Source organism: Momordica charantia (genome assembly GCF_013281855.1).
Source record: "Momordica charantia cultivar OHB3-1 chromosome 9 unlocalized genomic scaffold, Mcharantia_2.0 BLBB01000009.1, whole genome shotgun sequence".
Lineage (NCBI taxonomy): Eukaryota > Viridiplantae > Streptophyta > Magnoliopsida > Cucurbitales > Cucurbitaceae > Momordica > Momordica charantia.
In genome coordinates, this window is record NW_028275167.1 from 22,230,583 (window position 1) to 22,253,918 (window position 23,336).

General features: G+C 37.3%; 1 protein-coding gene across 23 annotated transcripts in view; it reads right to left on the minus strand.

Annotated features, from left to right (window-relative positions):
• Positions 1–1,138: 1,138 nt before the first annotated feature.
• Positions 1,139–23,336, minus strand: part of LOC111018315 (ADP-ribosylation factor GTPase-activating protein AGD2) — a 71,889-nt gene continuing 49,691 nt past the window's right edge. For all 23 annotated transcript variants that reach the window (XM_088116976.1, XM_088116980.1, XM_088116978.1 and 20 more), the window contains 7 exons: positions 17,727–17,945; positions 11,877–11,963; positions 11,521–11,778; positions 11,309–11,430; positions 3,631–3,721; positions 2,530–2,966; positions 1,139–1,480 (listed from right to left, as the gene is read on the minus strand). In XM_088116976.1, the coding sequence (XP_087973102.1) occupies positions 1,366–1,480; positions 2,530–2,966; positions 3,631–3,721; positions 11,309–11,430; positions 11,521–11,778; positions 11,877–11,963; positions 17,727–17,945 (1,329 nt within the window). In that variant the 3' untranslated portion in view covers positions 1,139–1,365. The remainder of the gene's footprint in view (positions 1,481–2,529; positions 2,967–3,630; positions 3,722–11,308; positions 11,431–11,520; positions 11,779–11,876; positions 11,964–17,726; positions 17,946–23,336) is intronic.

Consider the following 23,336-nt stretch of genomic DNA (forward strand, 5'->3'; position numbering starts at 1 on the left):
AAGAGTGAGCTAAAGCACATACGCTTTGGCCCTACAAAACTTTGAAAAGAACTGATAGTGAGGAAAGTAAATAAAAGCAAAGAACAACAAAGAAAGAGAAGAATCAAACATCCTGATTGGTCCCCTGCTTGTCAACGTAGACACCATCGATCTCTTCAACTGGGGCCTTGTCCTCGTCCTCTTCCATGGCAGCCTCGAATGCCTGATACACCAAGGCGAAGTCCAAATCGGGAGCAATCTTCTTCACCTCAGCGACGACGATGTCGAACCCTTTGTCAGCCAGGTCTCACACCAGGTCGTCAAATTCCAAGAGCTTCTTCATGGTGTACTTGAGGACATTAAAATTTTTTATTCTTACCTTGTGATTGGCCCTCTCAATAGCCCGCTCCGCAGCTTCCTTTTTAGCTCGACCCTCAACTCCTCGATTTGTTTAGTAGCCTCGCGCTCATGAGTGAAGCTGACCTTGCAAGCCGTCAACTCTTGGCTAACAATCGCCCCAACGTGGCAAGCTGTGAAGTGAAGCAGAGCCATCTAATCTATCAAGTATAAATATAAATATTGTTTGATCATCTTGAATTTATAGATGTTAAAGTCATGTCATTCTATTTTTTTAATTAAAAATTAGAAAACGAAAAATGTTGACCAAAATGTTACCAAACATATCTTTAATTACTAAATATGCTTTTAAGTTTGCATCGCATCCAAAATGATTCCACAAATTACGAATATGCATTTTTTTTCCTAATTACTAATTTTCAGTCTATCATTAAAGTAAATTGTTAACTTAGTCCTCTCCCAAATATTTCTTAAAAAAAAAAAATGTTTCTAAATCAATTTGATTTTTTTAACAAAAACTTCCTTTTATTATAACTATTTAAAAAGCACTTTTAAACCCGCTCTAAATTTTTCTAAAAGTTATACAAAACATACTTTCATTAAAAAATCACTTGTTTAAAAAATCATCTCAAACAAAGACTAACATTTTTGTAGTGCTAATTGATCAGTGAAGTTTTCGTTAAGATCAAAAGATGATTCAAAGTCGCACAAGAAAGGAAAACGATACCAACAAATAAAATTATATTCCCATTCAATTGACGATTCTTGTACAAAGATAGCATCAACTCAATTATAAAAAATATAAGGCAACGGGCAACGATTTGACATTGCAAATCAACAAATTATTCTTATGATCATCAACAATGAAGAGATGGCAGAAGTTATGGCAGATGAAAACACCAATAATAATTAAAAGGTTCTTTTCTTTTCCTTCGGATTTGATTAACAAAAAAAGAAATATAGTAAATTACACAACAATAAACAATGGTCAACAAAAAAGATAAATAAAAAAGTTTGTATAATATGGCCTTATTCAGATCCTGTAAGCAAAAGAAATAGCTCCTCATCTGTAATTGCTCCCATTTCCATTGCTCTTTCTAAAGCACTTAATCCTCCACCATCTTTGATGGATGGCCGTGCACCTCTGTAGAGTTTATAAGAAGCAAAAACACAGATGATAAAATTTATATAAGAACACCATTATCAATGTAATTCACAAAAATAATATACCCTACTCGTTTGATCAAGCCACTCTAACATTAATCTTCACCTTGGTTCATAGTTTCCTTTTTTCTCAATTGATTAGTTCCTCAAGTCGACAGTCTATCTCGCACGTGTTCTAAGCTAAATAATAAAAGAAAAGATAACTCATCGTCTTTCCTTTTTTTATTACATTTTTCTTGATGTCTGTATTAAACTGAATCCATTCAATTTCTAAAAGGGATTCACTTCTGTGTTCATGAGAAACTTTGAATGACATCCTCTCATGCTAAGAACCACAGATGGGGGCACGAGATATGACACCAATTGACATGAAGATGGAAACATTATTTTCTAACAATCTAGGACGTGGATATGGAGAGGACATATTTTAGAAAAATATTTATATTTGAGTGAAATACACTTTTGGTCAAAAGGGACATCATTTTAGTCCGTGAGATTTTAAAAATGGTTCTAAATAGATCCTAGACCATTAGTTGATAATGAAAAGATGATATCATCTACTTAGCAAGATAACTGTCGTATCATCTTTCTATTAATTAACTTATAGTCCGGGACCATTTAGAACTATTTTTCAAACCTAAATGACTAAATAGACATCAAACTACCCTAGAGACCAAAGCTGTGTTTTGGCCTCTTTTTTAAGCAAGAAGGAAATTTTAAGTCTTGCATTTATATGCTTAAAAAATGAGTTTGATGTATTTTGCTCTCAAATTCTATTACTTTTGTCCTATATTCTAATGTCTAGTTAATATGCTTATTGAGTATTTAATATGTGTCGACAAGTATTGAACTTATACTCAATTTTTACAGCTAGTATCAACCCCACATTTATTGTACTAACATGTGTTCGACACGGACACAGACACGGACATGTTACCTGAACAAAAGTGTCTATGCTTCTTAGCTATCTGAGATACATAGCGTGTAGAAGAATTAGAATTAGAAGTTGGCTTTTGGAGAATATTGTACCTTCTAAGTAGCAACTTAGCTAACGTGTTGTTTTTCTGGGAGATGCATTGATGCAAAGGCGTCCTTCCATGAGAGTCACGTACATTTATATCCGCACCAAATTGCAATAACAATTCAACCATCACTTGATTCCCATTTTGACAAGCGAGATGCAATAGTGAACAACCACGAAGGCTGTTCATTGACTCTTTAGAATCCGAATCTCTCCCACACGATGATGCATTATCCGATTCCCGACTTTTTTCCGAGTCCTCGTCCAAATCCGGGCTTGAACTTACTCCGACCACATGATGAAAAGTTGTGTTGACAATTGATACAGTCGAAGCTGCAATGAGGTGATATGCTTTTTGCAAGTCATTTGTTTTGACAGCTTCCCATATGCTTTTTGTCATGCCAGATGCTTCACCATCCTTGACCACAAGAAGTTTCTCGACATACTATTTAAGGAACAGAAGTTACAAGTCATACAGTTACATGATAGAACTTGTGAAAAGGAACTGTGCGCTCAATGTGAGAGAAACATCAAAATACATACATATCCTATGAATAAAGTCATCAATGAAGTGGAAACAAAAATAATTAAGTGATCTTCTCCAATAATGACCAATAATCATAATAATGTTATGGGCAATGTTTTAAATTTTCTCGACATGCTGACATCTCCATCGACATTTCCACATGTCCAAGGATTCGACATCAATATGAGTGGTTAATCGATATTTTCATCACATCATAAAAACAATAACAAAATATAGGAAATGCTAACAAAATATCACTGTTAGAAACATAAATACTAATAAAAAGAAATTACAAATTATTTAAAAGGAGTGAAATGTGTATTTATTAATTTAAATTCATTCAGGAATTTTTTATTTTTATAATTCTTTTAGAAATTATCTATCAATATTATTTTATCGATATTTTCATAAAATTGAGATCTCAACATTTTCATCGATACTGACATTTTAAACCTTAGTTCCAGGGTTGCTGGCAAGGAATTATGAAAGTTAAGTTTAAAACATATATGAAAATTAGGAAATGAATTTAAGACCTTATATATTATTTAGCAAACTTGGAATGGAGAGGAAAAATGCCTTCTACCTTAGCCTGTATGTATCTCTCCTTAAGCTGTATGGCATCCCTGGGACTTGGTTTTGGAATTGATTTGGCCACAGTATGTTGAGTACTATCGCTGCAAAAGTTCATGTTTTTAAAATTCAATTGCAGAGAAATAAGAAGTTAAAGATGGCATCCATTACAAGAATCATGACAAAACATTTCTTGATCCTCACATCCTGAAACCATTGATAGGAACAAGAATCAACAACTTCAAACTTTGGGACTTCATGATGAACAATTGTCTAATTTCAAATTAACATATTTAACAATTAAATTTACCGTAATCCATAACTTAAGTTTTCGAGTTCAGTGGTGATTTATCGTGGTTACAAAGCAAGAAGTCATGTCGAACCCCTATAACTTCATTTCCTCCTTAATAGTGATGACCATTTGTTGGGTTTTGTGCAAATTTTCAAGCCCCAATTGAAAATAAATATTAAAGTATTGATAAGTGATTAAATTTAATGAAACCCAAAAACTTTTTGGGTTAATCGGTGAATAAACAAATATATTATCATCAATTAAAGAAAATGGAATATGTGCATACCCAAATCATTACACACATCATGCAGAAATATTTGACCAGACACTGACTGAGCACGACCACGTTACAATCAGAGTACGGAAAGGAGTTTATGATAGCACGATAGGACTTCATAGCAAAGGGAAATATAGTAATAGCTGGAAATATTCATCTGCTTGTATTTCAGATCACCTCAACAGCATTAAGTAGTAAAATTTTTCCAACAGCTGACCAACCGTTTCCATTTTTCATCTTTTATGTGGATTATATTTTTTCCCATAATTCCATTAACCACTCTGATATTATAAGTACTAGCTTTCTTATTCTAGCTTAATGTAGCAAATTCTTTTGTAATTATTCTCTCTCTATGATCGTTTAAATTGGAAACCTATTTTATTCAAGCTTGGGGGTCACGTCTTCCGCCTGCCTTTAGATCATTTAAATTGGAAACCTATTTTATTCAAGCTTGGGGTCACGTCTTCCGCCTGCTTTTAGGTTGTCAGGGGTCACGTCTTCCGCCTGCCTTTAGGTTGTCAGTTTTTTTGTGTTTTATTCAACACAGATTTCTTATAAAAGGAAAAAAAAGAATAAATATATAAATATAAATGTATATTATAAAAGACTAGTTCCTTCCTAATCAGTAGGCTGCAATGCTGCATGTATAATGATGTAAATATCTACTACCCTGAGACTAAGAGACAAAGGAGAGGGTTGGCTATTTACAAGGAGCCAACCTAACAACCTAACTAACAAACTAATATAAAACCAAACTCGCTACTCCTTCCCTCTTAAAAAAAATTCGTCCTCGAGTTTAAAAGGAATCAAGATAGGAAGTAAGCAAACTTTCAGAACTGAATCTCTCTTCCTTTTGCGATTCAAATATACTTCAACTGAAAATATTGTCTTCAATTCGTCAAAACACCAATAAAGCAGTGTCTTAATCATCCAACTGAGTGCAAAATCACACAAGGAATTCAGCAGTCGACCCATAACTTCTTCACTTCCACTAGTCATATTACTAATTTGTAAAGAACCCAATTCTTTTCTAGCAAGATCTTGGTTCTTCAAAGAAATTAATCGCAATTCAATCACAACATGACCTTCATGCAGTGAATCAGATTCGAATTCTTGAGGTTGGTAAATTGAACTTTCTCCAGTTTTTCCAACTTCAATAATATCAGCTTCAACCAAGCCTTTCTCAACTTTAGCCACATGCTTTTCTTTAAGATCTTTATCAAATTCTACGGTGTTAGTGAAAAGTTTCTCCAAACAAAATAAAATTCCATCTCCTTCATCGAAATAATCAACAAAACTCAAAAGAAATTCATCTTCTATGTTGATTGAACTTATCTGAATGAGATTTTCTTGCAAAAGTGCCAGTAGAAGATTATCCCTTTCCATTAGCTCATCTTAACAATTCTTGTGAAATTCTTGATTCAAAAATCTCAATAACGATTCTTGTCGATTGAATTCTTGTTCTTTGTTAGAGTATATATTAGTATATTTTACATTCTTGTAAATAATACGTATTCATTTGTCCTTTACCTTCCCCTTCTAAGATTAGGTCAACCTTGAATATTTGTCTATATATATAGACTTCAGTAACGAGAATAAGATCTATCTAGTTCTCTCAAACCTTAGTTTCTACATGGTATCAGAGATCTAGGGTTTTGTGCCCATTAGGGTTTTGTCCATTAGGGTTTTGTTCATTGCTATCCAACTCAACTCACTACCACTGCCGCCACCCACCACCGCCGCCGCCGCCGCAGCTGCCGCTGTCGTTTGCTGATTCGCCAACGCTGCTGTTTTTCAATTGCTGTTCGTGGGTTTCGTCTTGCCGTCCTTCGCACCTCCGTTGCTGCCAGGCGCCTTCGTCCCTGGTTGTCGTGGGGTAGCACTTAGGGTTTCTGGTTTCAGAAAATATCTAGCCCGGTTCAAGCAGTCTGGTTCGAGCGGTCCAGTTCAACCGGCTTGGTTTCAAGCGGTTTGGTTCATCAGGTTCAGGTTCGGTTCGATCTGGTTCATCACATTCCGATTCGGTTTGGTCTGATTTATACCGATTCTGGTCCGGTTCGTTTGTTTCGATTCAATTGGTTTGGTTCACTTGGCTCTGTTCAATTGGTTTGGTTCGATTTCCTTTCCTCCTTCAGATTTGGTTTGGTCTATTTCAATGCAGTTTTTGTTTGTGTCCATATTGTTGAAGTTATGATCGAGAAGAAATTAATGGTAACGATTTCTGCGGAAGAGTTTGCTAAATTCCAACAGTATCAAGAGTCATTGATGGCATCATCCTCTAATCCAATTACTGTTATTGCTGATTCAGGTAATACCAATAAATGTCTTATTTCCTCCGCGTCAAATGGGTCATTGACTCTGGTGCTACGAATCATATGTCAGGTAACACCAATTTATTTGCTACCTTTTCACCATCTACATCTTTACATGATGTTACAATAGCGGATAACACCACTTCTCCTGTTTTTGGCTCTGGCACAGTTCATCTCTCCAAAACTCTTTCATTGACCACTGTTTTAAATTTGCCACAATTTTCTTTTAATTTGATCTCTGTCAGTAAACTTACTCGTGATCTCAATTGTTGTGTCTTATTCTTTCCTAGTTATTGCTTATTTCAGGATCTTACAACGAAGAAGACTATTGGTAAAGGACATGAATCTGATGACCTCTACACGTCTGATACACAAATACCTACAGCGACTCGAGTGCCAACTCCTTTCGAAGAACATTGTCGTTTGGGTCATCCATCTCTCTCCGAGTTAAAGAGTCTCCGTCCTCAATTTCATAGTTTGCATTCTTTAGATTGTGAGTCATGTCAATTTGATAAGTTTCATCGTCTCAGTTCCTATCCTAGAGTCAATACACGAACTAATGCACGTTTTGAATTAGTCCATTCTGATGTTTGGGGTCCTTGTCCTATTGAGTCCAAAAATGGATTTCGGTATTTTGTTACTTTTGTCGATGATTTCTCTCGTGTAACTTGGTTATATTTGATGAAACATCGTTCTGAGTTACTTTCTCATTTTCGTAACTTTCATGCTGAAATTCGAACTCAATTTGGTGGTTCTCTTAAAGTTCTACGGAGTGATAATAATAAGGAATATTTTTCTGGTGCTCTTGGCTCCTATTTAAGTGAACATCGTATTATTCATCAATCCTCGTCTATTGATACTCCGTCTCAAAATGGAGTTGCAGAAAGGAAAAATAGACATCTTCTCGAAACAGCAAGGGCCTTCATGTTTCAAATGCATGTTCCAAAATACTTTTGGGCTGATGCTGTTTCGATGGCTTGCTTCTTGATTAATTGCATGCCTTCGTCAGTTCTTAAGGGTGAAATACCTTATCGTACCCTATGTCCTACGCAACCTTTATTTCCTATTAAACCTAAAATATTTGGTTGCACTTGTTTCGTTCGGGATGTTCGTCCCCAGCTCACCAAATTAGACCCTAAGTCATTGAAATGCATTTTCCTTGGTTACTCTCGTGTTCAAAAAGGGTATCGATGTTCTTGTCCTGATCTCAATAGATATCTTGTCTCTCCCGACGTTACGTTCATATAAGATACTCCCTTTTCATTATCTTTTAGTACCAGGCAGGGGGAGCGTTCACAAGAAGATGATGACTTTCTTGTCTATTTCATTGTCTCTACTTCTACTGAAGAGCTTCCTAGCAATACATCTCCCTCTGTGCCTGAACCTTCTCTTCCCACCATTACTTAAGTTTATTCTCGTTGGCAACCTCCTACGGACTCATGCCCTATACTAACAGCTTCTTCGTCCATGGATCCAGGAACAAGTGATGACCTTCCTATTGCTCTTAGAAAAGGTAAGCATAAATGTACTTATCCTGTTTCTTCTTTTGTTTCATATAACCATTTGTCTTTCACCTACTTGTTTTTCTTGCATCCCTTGAGTCTGTATCTGTTCCTAAAACTGTGCATGAAGCTTTGTTTCATCCTGGTTGGCGGACTACTATGTTAGAGGAAATGATTGCCTTAGATGACAATGGTACTAGGGATTTAGTGTCTCTTCCTGCAGGAAAGAAACCTATTGGTTGTAAATGGGTGTTTGCTGTTAAAGTTCATCCTGATGGATCAATTGCCCGTTTGAAAGCTCGTCTTGTTGCTAAAGGATATGCGCAGACTTATGGAATTGATTATTCTGATACTTTTTCTCCGGTTGCTAAATTCGCTTCTGTCAGGTTATTCATTTCCTTGGCATCTATTCACCATTGGCCCTTGCATCAGCTTGATATTAAAAATGCATTCCTCCATGGTGATCTTCAAGAAATATATATAGAGCAACCACCAGGTTTTGTTGCTCAGGGGGAGAATGGAAAGGTATGTCGCCTTCGTAAATCCTTATATGGGTTGAAACAAAGTCCGAGAGCATGGTTTGGAAAATTCAATCAGGTGATTGAGAATTTTGGAATGAAGAAGAGTAAGTTAGATCATTCTGTTTTTTATAAAAGATCTGAGTCTGGTGTTATCTTACTAGTCGTATATGTTGATGATATTGTGATTACTGGTAATGATTCATCAGGCATCCTATCACTTAAGTCTTTTCTTCATAGTCAATTTCATACTAAAGATTTGGGAATGTTGAAATACTTCTTAGGAATTGAGGTAATAAGGAGCAAGAAGGGGATCTTTTTGTCACAAAGAAAGTATGTACTTGACTTGTTAACTAAAACAGGAAAATTAGCTGCTAAGCCACGTAGTACTCCAATGATGCCTAATTTACAACTTACAAATAAATGGGAGTTGTTGAAAGATCCTGAGAAATATAGGAGGTTAGTAGAGAAGCTGAATTACCTTACAGTTACTAGGCCTGACATAGCTTATCCAGTTAGTTTATGAGTTCTCCTACGACTGACCATTGGGCCGTATTGGAACATATTTTATATTATTTGAAAGGTGCTCCTGGACGTGGTTTGTTATATATATATCATGGTCATCTTAATATTGAATCTTTTTCAGATGCTGATTGGGCAGGTTCTAAGGAAGATAGGAGATCAACTTCAAGATATTGTGTATTTGTTGGAGGTAATTTAGTTTCTTGGAAAAGTAAGAAACAAAATATGGTGTCACGTTCAAGTGCTGAATCAGAATATCGAGCAATGGCACAGTCGGTGTGTGAATTAGTATGGATATATCAGCTTCTAACTGAATTGGGATTTGGCATCACCACTCCAATGAAACTTTGGTGTGATAATCAAACAGCTCTCCATATTGCATCTAATCCAGTATTTCATGAACGAACCAAACACATTGAAGTTGATTGTCATTATGTACGTGAGAAAATACAACAAGGATTGGTGGCTACAGGATATGTGAAGATTGGAGAGCAGTTAGGAGATATCTTCACTAAAGCATTGACTGGAGCATGGATAGATTATCTCTCTAACAAGTTGGGCATGATTAACATATATGCACCAACTTAAGGGGAGTGTTAGAGTATATATTAGTATATATTACATTCTTGTAAATAATATGTATTCATTTGTCCTTTACCTTCCCTTTTTGGGATTAGGTCAACCTTGTATATTTGTCTATATATATAGACTTCAGTAATGAGAATAAGGTCTATCTGGTTCTCTCAAACCTTAGTTTCTACATTCTTGAACCTCCCACTCTTGAACAAAATCCCTCTTCATCATCAGAAAAATCCGAATCTTGAATACATAACTGCAAATCTTGGCGACGACATTCATGGCCTCCCACGTTTCTTGCTATTTCCGAAGTGCGCAATTTGTTTCTTGGTCGATTCTGGCACTGGTCGCCGTGTTGTTCATTGTTTCTGTTACCAAGGTCCAATTGAAGACGTTCTTGCTTCATTGATATAAGTTCCAATTGGCGGCCTAAGTTCCCCACAAGTTCATGGATGTTGTGGATGCTAGACCGAACTTCACGTAAAGAAACCTCCATCAACAACAAACGGTTGGTGGTAGATTTAGGTGATAAAGGTTGAGAGGTATCAAGATCCACCATAGGTCCCTTGTCGGAAGTCGCTGCGTTCTTGCCGGCCATCAGGTCCTAAGATTTGTCTAGGGCTCTAATACCAATTTGGTATAAACCAATTCTTGAAGAAATTCTTTATTCAAATTCTGATTTTTACAAAGGAAATGGTTGGCTATTTATAAGGAGCCAACCTAACAACCTAACTAACAAACTAATATAAAACCAAACTCACTACATCAGATTGGATCTATGCGGGTGGAGGGTCGCGAAGGCGGCGCGGTAGATGGAGGTTCGCTTGCGATGAAGGCCGACTGGATCTGCGCGGGATGAAGGTTCGCTTGCGATGAAGGCTGGCGGGATGAGGGTTCGCTTCGTGGATGGACGTCGCACTGGATCTGCCCGGATGACAGAGGCTGGCGAATGACGGGGCACATTGCGGATGGTCGTCGCGGCAGAGAGGATCGACGGCGACGAGGTTGCCATGAAGAGTTCGCTGGAGGTGAATGTGATCACGGCTAGGGTTTGTAAAATTAGGGTTTATTTCCTGACGGCTAGGGTTTTGAAAAATAGGATTTATTTCTTAAAGCTCTGATACCATGAAGCTTTATGAGAAGAGTTTTTCTTATATTTTCAATGCAATAGGATGCAATATATATACAAGAGTATCTTCAATCAAGAGACTAGAAATTAGGTATCAATCTAATTCTACAAGGAAAAATTAAATTACATGGTATACAAAGAAAGTACTTCCTAAATTTCAGCTTGACTTTCTACGGAACAAAATCAAAGAATCTTTCAAACAAAATTTGCTGCTCATCGGTTCAGTTTGACATGGCTTCTCAAAGAGCCTCAAAGTCGTGTTCTCTTTTTAATGCTTTTTGGACTATAATTCCTTTGATATTCACTCAAACTGGAAAGCTTTTATTTTCGTCGATTAGTATCTTTAAGCTCTTCGGTTTAGTCCTTGTATCTTGGGCAGTTTCAGTTGTTTTTTAGTTTCTAACCTTGTAATCCTTTGTACTTTCTTTTTCTTTTCATTACATCAATGAAAATTCTTGTTTCTTGTTTCAAAAAAAAAATAAAAAATAAAAATAAATAAATAGTGATAAGAATTTGAAATATACCCAAGCACTAAATGACCCATACACTCAAGGAAATATTACCTTCCATTATCTGCAAGAAGCAATTCCTCCCAAATAGAGTTACAATAAGAATTTCCCAAGTTCCTAAACAAGTTCAGTATCGAAGGCTCCCATACTTTGACATCTAATGTTATTGATCTCACCTGCATGAGCAAGAATATAAGCCCATCAGTGTTTCATTTCACAAGATAAGATTAATACTTTCCTCACAAGATTGAGCTTGATTTGAATACCTTTGAAATATGGACACCAAGATTACGGTGCACACCAGAGCATTCTATGCACAATAAAACGCCAAGGTTTAAAGAAGCCCATTCGGGTTCTGGTGTGCCACACTCAGCACAAAGATCATTTCCAGGAATTTCTCTTAGTATCTTAGAAACAGAATCTACTTGGCTGCCATCTTCTAATCTTTCTTGGTGTAGTGTCTGAATGTTAGAATTATCGAAATTGTTTTTATCACTCTCAGGATGTTTTGCTTCCAAGAGTGGCTGCAGAAGATTCAAATGGCTGTAGCATAAGCATCCATGCTTTAATCCTTTGTCACACACACGCACACATACACAAAACGAGCTACTGGGGCACAAACCTGTTGGAGAAAAAAAGAATTGAAAAGGGATGCAATAGCTCCTGTGATTTTATTGACCCAGTCCAACCTATCTGCCTCATTTTCAGCCTAGCCCAAAGAAAAAGAACTATCAACAAAGATTATGTTGAACAAAACGATGTAATTTCCGTTAATTAAAAGAGCTCAAAAGTTTAAACAATGAAAAACTAAACTCCAAAAAAGTTTTTCATTTAATTTTCCTTCCCGGTCAAGACAGAGAGTTGAAGAAAGCTTAGTATTAGGGAACACAAAACTCCGAATCCTGCCAAATGCAGCAATAAAAATCCAAAAAAAATTCATGAAGTTTGTGGCATTTAAAGCAAATAATGGGCAGAAAATCAGATTCTGGAAAGATAAATGGGTGGGTGACACCTCTTTTAATCTAGCTTTTCCAGATCTTTTCAATATTTATATGAAGGAGGAGGCCAAGGTGGCTGAATGCTGGAATGCAGATCAGAATGACTGGGATTTGGGCTTCAGAAGGGAGATTTTTTTATAAGGAATTTGATAGTTGGTCGGTCTGCTGAACAAAATAGATTCTGTGTAGTTGGGCTTTGGAGTGGATAAGTTGGCATGGAAGTTAGACCCATCTGGGATCCTTTCAACAAAGTCAGCCTTCCTGAGAGTTACGGAAACAAGACCCATGCTGAAGATTCCTTTGATTAATTCGATATGGAGATGCAAAGTACCTAAAAAATTAAAGATTTTTCTGTGTTCTAGCACATAGGGGGCTCAATATGCAAGACAAGCTTCAGAGAGCGTAAAAACTGGATGCTATCTCCCTCAGGCTCAGCTTGCTGCTTCTTTGTATCAGAAGAGGAATCTTTGGATCATCTGTTCCTTGTCCGTTTGACAGAAAGGGCTGTTCCTTTTTAAAGAATTTGGGTTGGCCTTGTGTATTCCAAAACAAGTAGACTCTTGGCTTTTAGAGATGCTCAATGGTTGGCCACTCAAAGGAAAAGCAAGGATCCTCTGGTGCAGTGCCGTTAGGCTCTTCTATAGAAAAGTTGGCTGGATGGAAATCAAAGGCATTTTGAGAACCGAGAAGCTAGTTTTGACTCTTTCTGTAGGAGTTTCCAAATGGCTGCCTCTTGGTGGTATTATACAAAAAGCAAATTCACTTATAACTATTTCTCTATGATTTTTCACAATTGGAAGGCTTGTTTTTTGTAATTAGCTCCATTGGGAGGGGGTCCTCTTACCCACTTGTCCCTAGGTTGTTCTTTTGCGTGAATACAATCTCTTGAGATAAAACTCCAAAAGTTTTTCCTTCAATTTACTTTCCTAGATCATTTTTTGAAGACTTAAAAAGCATGTTGGATTTAACGAACATCCATGACCATCTAAACTCTAGAGGAAGAGTGTTGGAAGTTTGAATTAGGCCGATCTTTCAATACATGGGCCCATGACATAATTTATCTTCACACTCATTTGACCCATCTAGTTGTAAGTACTCATGAGCATTTTCTCCACGATTCTTTTCCTTGCCTTTATTTTCTCCAGACTGTTGTAAGCTTCCACATGTCATTAGCCTAGCTATTTAAATTCTTCATCCTCGAATAAATATATATATGATTACCATTCTTCTTTCTTGTTTTATGTTTATCTACGATTCTTCCAAATCTCTTTCATTGACATCTGTCTTAAGTTTACCACAATTTTCTTTTAATTTGATCTATGATAGTAAACTCACTCGTGATCTCAATTGTTGTGTCTTATTCTTCCCTGGTTATTGCTTATTTCAGGATCTTACGACGAAGAAGACTATTGGTAAAGGGCGTGAATCCAACGGCCTCTACACGTTTGATACACAAATACCTACAGCTACCATTTGCACTCGAGTACCATCTCCTTTCAAAGAACATTGTCGTTTGGGTCATCCATCTCTCTCCATGTTAAAGATTCTTCGTCCTCAATTTCATAGTTTGCATTCTTTAGCTTGTGAGTCATGTCAATTTGCTAAGTTTCATCGTCTTAGTTTGTATCCTAGAGTCAATAAACTAGCTACTACTCTTTTTGAATTAGTTCATTATGATGTTTGGGGTCCTTGTCCTATTGAGTCCAAAGGTGGGTTTCGGTTTTTTTTTTACATTTGTCGATGACAATGATAGGAATCGCCCTTAGGGTAATAAAGGGATATTATTAGAGTATCAAGGGTACCTTAGTAATTAGATAGGAAAGTTGTTAAGGAGTGTTGTTATAAATAGAATGGAGGTGTAAGGATGAAGGTATCCAATTGAGTGAGTATGTTTTAGGCTTGAGTAAGAATACTGAAGAGAAGAGGGGAGGGTCCAAGTACCTGGAATTACTTGGTAGTTCTTGTAGTTTCTATATCTTTTATCTTTCAATATATTTCGGGTTCTAACAGTGGTATCCTCAAATCCATCCGTTCCATCATCTGCTCCATCAATCGAAGAATCTCTTCATGCATAGAATTCATGGCCAGAAACGAACTGCTCTGGTACCACTGTTAGAACCCGAAATATATTGAAAGATAAAAGATACAGAAACTATAAGAACTACCAAGTAATTCGAGGTACTTGGACCCTCCCCTCTTCTCTTGAGTATTCTTACTCAAGCCTAAAACATACTCACTCAATTGTATACCTTCATCCTTACACCTCCATTCTATTTATAACAACACTCCCTAACAACTTTCCTATCTAATTACTAAGGTACCCTCAATACTCTAATAATATCCCTTTATTACCCTAAGGCGATTCCTACCAGACTTTTCCCGGGCAACTTGATTATATTTAATGAAACATCGTTCTGAGTTACTTTCTCATTTTCGTAACTTTCATGCTGAAGTTCGAACTCAATTTGGTGGCTCTCTTAAAGTTATATGAAGTGATAATGCTAAAGAATATTTTTCTGGAGCTCTTGGCTCCTATTTGAGTGAATATGGTATTCTTCACCAATCCTCTTATGTCGATACTCCGTCTCAAAATGGAGTTGCAGAAAGAAAAAATAGACATCTTCTCGAAACAGCAAGAGCCTTAATGTTTCAAATACATGTTCGAAAATATTTTTGGGCCGATGCTGTTTCAACGGCTTGCTTCCTGATTAATCGCATGCCTTCATCAGTTCTTAAGGGTGAGATACCTTATCGTACTCTATGTCCTATGCAACCTTTATTTCCTATTAAACCTAAAATATTTGGTTGCACTTGTTTTGTTCGTGATGTTCGCCTTCAGCTCACCAAATTGGACCCCAAGTCATTGAAATGCATTTTCCTTGGTTATTCTCGTGTTCAAAAAGGGTATCGATGTTATTGCCCTGATCTCAATAGATATTTTGTCTCTCCCGACGTTACGTTTTTATAAGATACTCCTTTTTCATTATCTTTTAGTACCAGTCAGGGGGAGCATTCACAAGAAGATGATAACTTTCCTGTCTATTTCATTGTCTCTATTTCTACTGAAGAGCTTCCTAGCAATACATCTCCCTCCGTGCCTGATCCTTCTCTTCCCACCATTACTCAAGTTTATCCTCGTCGGCAACCTCCTACGGACTCATGCCCTATACTAACAGCTTCTTTGTCCGTGGATTCAGGAACAAGCGATGACCTTCCTATTGCTCTTAGAAAAGGTAAGCATAAATGTACTTATCATGTTTCTTCTTTTGTTTCATATAACCATTTGTCTTCACCTACTTGTTCATTTCTTGCATCCCTTGATTCTGTATCTGTTCCTAAAACTGTTCATGAAGCTTTGTTTCATCCTGGTTGGCAGACTACTATGTTAGAGGAAATGATTTCCTTAGATGACTACGGTACTAGGGATTTAGTGTCTCTTCCTGCAGGAAAGAAACCTATCAGTTGTAAATGGGTGTTTGTTGTTGCTGTTAAAGTTCATCCTGATGGATCAATTGCCCGTTTGAAAGCTTGCCTTGTTGCTAAAGGATATGCGCAGACTTATGGAATTGATTATTCTGATACTTTTTCTCCGGTTGCTAAATTGGCTTCTGTCAGGTTATTCATTTCCTTGGCATCTATTCACCATTGGCCCTTACATCAGCTTGATATTAAAAATGCCTTCCTCCATGGCGATCTTCAAGAAGAAGTGTATATGGAGCAACCACCAGGTTTTGTTTCTCAGGGGGAGAATGGAAAGGTATGTCGTCTTCGTAAATCCTTATATGGGTTGAAACAAAGCCCACGAGCATGGTTTGGAAAATTCAGTCAGGTGGTTGAGGACTTTGGAATGAAGAAGAGTAAGTTGGACAATTATGTCTTCTATAAACAAACTGAGTCTGGTGTTATCTTACTGGTTGTATATGTTGATGATATTGTGATTACTGGTAATGATTCATCAAGCATCCTATCACTCAAAACTTTTTTTCATAGTCAATTCCATATTAAGGATTTGGAAGTGCTGAAATACTTCTTAGGAATTGACCTGTTAACTGAAACAGGAAAGTTAGCTGCTAAGCCACGTAGTACTCCAATGATACCTAATTTACAACTTACAAAAAAAAGGGAGTTGTTGAAAGATCCTAAGAAGTATAGGAGATTAGTAGGGAAGCTGAATTACCTTACCGTTACGAGGCCAGACATAGTTTATCCAATCAGTATTATGAGTCAGTTTATGAGTTCTCCTACGACTGACCATTGGGCCGCATTGGAACATATTCTATGTTATTTGAAAGGTGCTCCTGGACGTGGTTTGTTATATAAAGAACATAGTCATCTTAATATTGAATGTTTTTCAGATGCTGATTGGACAGGTTCTAAGGAAGATAGAAGATCAACATCAGGATATTATGTATTTGTCGGAGGTAATTTAGTTTCTTGGAAAAGTAAGAAACAAAACGTGGTGTCGCGTTCGAGTGCTGAATCAGAATATAGAGCTATGGCACATTCGGTCTATGAATTAGTATGGATATATCAGCTTCTGACTGAATTGGGATTTGGCATCACCACTCTAATGAAACTTTGGTGTGATAATCAAGCAGCTCTCCATATTGCACCTAATTCAGTATTTCATGAACGAACCAAACAGATTGAAGTTGATTGTCATTATGTACGTGAGAAAATACAGCAAGGATTGGTAGATACATGATATGTGAAGACTGGAGAGCAGTTAGGAGATATCTTTACTAAAGCATTGAATGAAGTACGAATAGATTGTCTGTCTAACAAACTGGACATGATTAACATATATGCACCAACTTGAGGGGGAGTGTTGGAGTATATATTTTATATTCTTATATTAATATGTATTAATTTGTCATTTACCTTCTCCTTATAGGATTAGGTCAACTTTGTATATTTGTCTATATATATAGACTTTAATAATTAGAATAGACTACATTGGATTCTCTCCAACCTTAGTCTCCACAGTAATCTTGGATAAGGTTTTATACACATAATTCTTGACATATCTCACAATCAATGCCAATGAGAAAAGATCGTTACTCTTACTCCAAGGGAATTATTCTCTCCATGATAAGAGTCCCGAGTCTTCCACAAATCCCCATCATCATCTTTTCCTTTGGCTCATTTCAAAGTGATACATCAAAAAGTAGACTCACATTTTATTTCAAGGTCATTGCAGCCTAAGGGACGAAAAAATAAGGACATAAAAAGGAAACAAGAAAATAAAAGGCTATAATAGGTTTCTGGAAGATAGGAAGGCCGAACTGCAAAGGAAAAATCATGGCTAAATGCATTCTTGGTTGGAGGAACTCAACATCGAAGCCGGAAGCTAATAACACGACTAACTGAATAGCAGAAAAACTTGGATGAACAGACTAACTGAATAGCAGAAAAACTTGGATGAACAAGCTGATTCGAAGAAGCTCACAAGCATAGTCTAGTCAACTAATTACCTGCAAGGTGTAAGTCTTGGACGGAGAAATTATTCTGAAGCAAAGTCGTAGATCCGAATCCTCTGCATCCATCTTTATCGTAGATGTGTGCAGATTAACATTACAACAACGCAAAATTTCTTCATTGAGTGATGATGTCCTATTGTGCCTTGCACGGAATCTACCAAACATACTGTTGTTGTGTTCATCTGGACGATTGAAACTATGAGATTGAGGGCCCTGAAGGAGACATTAAACACGTTAGATTTACCAAAATCCAGATATTACAGCTGAAGGATTTATTTACTTTTTATAATTATTAATTATTTATATTTCTACCATTATAATCTTGTCTGGAATACTACAGATATAACTCATGCACAAGGGAATGCTTACGTTTCCACCTATGAAGAAAATAAAATGACAAAATAAAAAGGTGAATTGAATACAAAGAATCCTTAAGATATTATCTTATATAATCCACACATTACCCTTTCAAGCAAAAAGAATAGGATATAACAACTTCAAACCAACACTCAAAAATACAAGAACGCGGCGACCTAACTTGGACTTTTCACTCAATAAAAAATTTCTTTCTCATTTACTTTCTTTTTAATTTTTAATTTTAAAATTTTAATTTTTTGAGGGAACTTTCTTTTTTATTGATGTCTTTTATGATTATTTTTTCTTTTTCTTGATAATTTTATTAAGTTCGATTTTTCTTTTTTCTATCAGACAGACGGCCTCTTTATGCAATACAATCATTTGAGTATAATATGACCGCCTTACACAAACATTGGTCAGAGAGAAACCCAAAAAATAGAAGCGAAAGGAGAAAATGTGATGTACACAAACACAATGGTTTCTTGAAGAGATGGAAAGATATCTTTTATTAAGAGATCAGCCTCTATTTATAGAGTTTGGCTAACAACTCACAAAACAGTAAAAGTCAGTTACTGTGTAGTAACTAACAACTAACTAAAGAACAAAGCTTGAAAGCTATATCTTAAAGGAAAACCTTAAAATAACAACTAAAACACTACATCAATTTTCCTCAACCCCAACAAAAAACTCGTCCTCGAGTTAAGATGTGATGACGAAAGAATCTGGCAGATGGTATGTGTATAAATCAGCCACATTGAAAACAGGGCTGATATTATAGGTCGCTGGGAGCTGGATTTTGTATGCATTAGGGCCGAACCGCTCAAGGACTTGAAAAGGACCGAGCTTTTTTTTCTTCAATTTAGTATAAGTTGTAGAAAATCAAGCTGAAATTTAGGAGAAATTACTTTAAATTTATTCCCTTGTATACTATCTGATTTAGGCTTTCCTTGTAGATCTAGATTGATACCTAATTTCTAGTTTTTGATTGAAGGTAAACTTGTATATATTTTTGAGAAATAAGAAGAAAAACTTTCTCATATATCTTCATGGTATCAGAGCGTGAGAAATAAAGTTTTTTTTTTTTCAAAACCCTAGCCGTCAGGAAATAAACCCTAGTTTTACCAACCCTAGCCGTCAGGAAATATTCACGGCAGAAACCCTAGCCGTCATCAGATCCACCTCCGGCGAACTCTTCACAGCAGCTCCGTCGCCATCGATCCTCTCCATCGCGACGTCCTTCACGGCCTCTCCATCGCCGGTGGCCTTCATCGCGAACAGAACATCCCGGCAGCCTCATCCCGCACAGATCCAGCACATCCCGACCTCCGCAATCCGGCGAACATCCCGGCAACCGCACAGATCCAGCCGGTCTTCATCGTGAGCAAGTCTCCATCTGCCGGCCTCCGCGATCCGTCCCCGCACAATCGGCTTTCGCGATTTTTTCTTCGCCGACATCACTATCTTCAAATCTGCTCAGATCTGTTACTAACGTCGCTGCTCGTGCCGCCGCTCATACTGCCACTGCTGCCATCGCCGCCATTCTCACAGAAGCAGAAATACTCGATCTTTGTTCACTTCAGATCTGTTTTTTTGTTTTCTTTTGTCCTCTTTTTTTTTCCCCAGATCACCTTTGTTCGTAGATCGATTCGCTATGGCAGATTCGGAATCAGAATCTCAGAATAATATCCCAATTTTTCGCGAAAGCAGCAACACTCAGATAACATGCCATGAACTCACCGGCCACAATTATCTTCAGTGGTCTCAATCAGTGAAGATGTTCATGTATGGTCGTGGATTGGAGGACCATATCACAGATAAAGCAGAATCACCAAAATCTGATGATCCAAAATTTCGCAAATGGAGGGCTGAAAATAATCAAGTAATGAGCTGGTTAATAAACTCTATGGCAACCGAAATTGGAGAAAATTTTCTCCTATTTTCTACTGCCAAAGAGATTTGGGAAGTTGTTCGTGATACTTTCTCCAATAAGGAAAACACTGCTGAAATTTTCCAGATAGAGATTACTCTCCAAGTTCTCAAACAAGGTGATTTATCTGTTACAACCTACTACTCCACTTTATCTCGTATTGGCAACAATTAGATCTATTTGAAACTATTGATTGGAAATGTTCTGATGATCGTACTCTCTTTCGAGAACTTGTGGAAACAAAGAGGATTTTCAAATTCCTAATGGGTCTCAATAAATCCCTTGATGAAGTTCGTGGTCGAATTCTCGGAACTAAGCCATTACCTAGTATCCGAGAAGTCTTTTTTGAAGTACGCAGGGAGGAAAGTCGAAAGCAAGTCATGTTGGGATCATCTGAACATCCTCTTACTCAAACTAGATCTGCTCTCATTTCCCAACGAGATCACCCCAATGATCCAATCGCTCTTGCTGCCCGGGGAAACTTCCAATCCTATGGTAACAATCGACAGCCGCAAAGGGCGACCATGGTGCGATCACTGTCATAAAGTGGGACATGTCAAAGAAACCTGTTGGAAACTACATGGGAAACCAGCAAATTGGAAGCCGAACACTACTAGATCGGATCGAGAAACTAAGGGGAATGCTGCTGTATCTGAAACTTCCAATCAACAACCACATGCTAAAGAGTTGTTGAACATGCTGCAACAACTATTGCACAAAACAAATCTATCAACAACAGTAGGTGGTTCTGGGAATGTACAGCAAGGTAACCAAAATTCCCTTGCTCTCCATACTCAAACTCTTCCATCTGAATGGATAGTGGACTTTGGAGCATCAGATCATATGACAGGTAATAGATCTTTATTCTCATCCTTTTCACTTTATACGGGAAACCTCTCTGTTCGAATTGCTAACGGTACACCTGCTAAAGTGACCGATATTGGAAGCATTCAGATATCAAGCTCTCTAATTCTTGAGTCAGTTTTATTTGTGTCAACTTTGGAATATAATCTGCTATCTGTAAGTAAGTTGAATCGAGACTTGAACTGCGAAACTAAATTCCTTGCAAACTCTTGTATTTTTCAGGACTTGGGAACAGGGAAGATGATTTGCAATGCTGAACTATGTGCTGGATTGTATCTTCTGAGAGCAACTAGTCCTCCACCAACACATGAATGCAATAAACTTGTGGTTCAGTCTAATCGTGAGTCAGCTTATATTTCTGAGTCTTTAAATCATAAAGATAGTTGTATCATGATGTTGCACTATCGTTTTGGTCATCCAAATTTTGCCTATCTCGAGCGTCTGTTTCCTTCTTTATTTATCAATAAAAAGAGTCAATTTTTCAAGTGTGAGATTTGTCAACTCTCCAAACACACACGTGCCCATTATTCACCTAATATTCATTCTCCGTCTCAACCTTTCTCTCTTATCCACGGAGACATTTGGGGACCTTCAAGGGTAAAAAATATCAATAGGGCTCGTTGGTTTCTTCTGTTTGTTGATGATCACACACGTTTGAGTTGGACATTCCTTATGAAAGAAAAATCTGAAACTAGCCAATTATTCACAACCTTTCATAAAATGATCCAAAATCAGTTTCAGGTCAATATCCAAGTACTGAAAACTGACAATGCATGTGACTTTTTCAACTCATCCCTCGGAACATATCTCCAATCTCATGGCATTGTTCACCAAAGTTCGTGTGTTGACACACCACAACAAAATGGTGTCGTTGAATGCAAGAATCGTCATCTTCTCGATGTAGCCCGATCCCTAATGCTCACATCACACATTCCAAAATCTTTTTGGGGTGAAGCTGTTCTCACTGCAACCTATCTCATAAACCGATTGCCCTCCCGTATTCTCAAATTCAACACACCCTTGCAAAGTTTACTTACGACCTATCCTACATCCCATCTGGTCTCCCAACTACCATTAAAAATATTTGGGTGTACTGCATTCGTTCATATTTATCCTCAGCATCGTAGTAAACTTGATGCGAGATCCATAAAATGTGTCTTCCTTGGATACTCATCAAATAAAAAAGGATACAAGTGTTATCATCCTCCATCTCAAAAGTTCTTTCATACCATGGATGTCACATTTTTTGAAAATCAAACGTATTATCCCAATTCTGTAATTCAGGGGGAGCATTATGATCTTGAATCACAAAATTGGGATTGCACTCCTGATTTTCCTACGGTAACTTTAAATCTATCATCTGAAAGTTCACTTGTACCATCTTCTGAGTCAACTCCCTTATCTACCCCTGAGCCTGAATTGCAAGTTTATACGCGAAGAGCGAGACAACCTGAGAGGACTGAGATAGAACCTACACAAGTTCAGCAAAGCCAAGATCTAAACCAAAATCCTAATGTCCTTGAAATAGCACACGACATGTCAGAATATGATAGACCCATTGCTGTAAGGAAAGGTGTTCGCTCATGTACTCAACATCCCATACAATATCACTTATTTTACACTAATTTGTCGCCATGTTTCAAAGCTTTTGTGACTTCACTAGATCAGATACAAATTCCCAACTCAATTCAAGAAGCTTTACAGAGACCTGAATGGAAAGCTGCCACCCTAGAAGAGCTATAGGCGCCGGAGAAAAATGGGACTTGGATCCTTACGGACATACCCCCAGGTAAACGCACAGTTGGTTGTAAATGGATTTTTTGAACCAAACACAAACCAGATGGTAGTATAGAGCGGTTCAAAGCTCGTCTTGTGGCAAAAGGATTCACCCAAGCTTATGGGATTGACTATCAGGAAACATTTGCTCCAGTTGCCAAGCTGAATACTATTCGGGTACTTCATTCTATTGCGACAAATCTAGATTGGCTCTTGTTTCAACTAGATGTAAAGAATGCATTTCTAAATGGCGATTTAGTAGAGGAAGTGTACATGGACATACCTCATGGATTTGAGAGCAGGTATACTAGAGGAAAGGTATGTAAACTCAAGACGTCTCTTTATGGACTAAAACAGTCACCTCGGGCTTGGTTTGGAAAATTTACAGCTGTGTTAAAACAAGATGGCTATACTCAGTGTCAATCCGACCATACCCTCTTCATCAAACATTTTTCACCAAGTAAGATCACTGTATTAATAGTATATGTTGATGATATAATTCTCACAGGAAATGTTTCTGAGGAGATGATTCGACTGAAGCAACTTCTCTCAAAGAAATTTGAGATCAAAGACTTGGGACACCTAAGGTATTTCCTAGGAATGGAAGTCGCAAGATCTAGTAAAGGGATTTCTATTACTCAAAGAAAGTACACGCTAGATCTCCTAAGAGAAACAGGGAT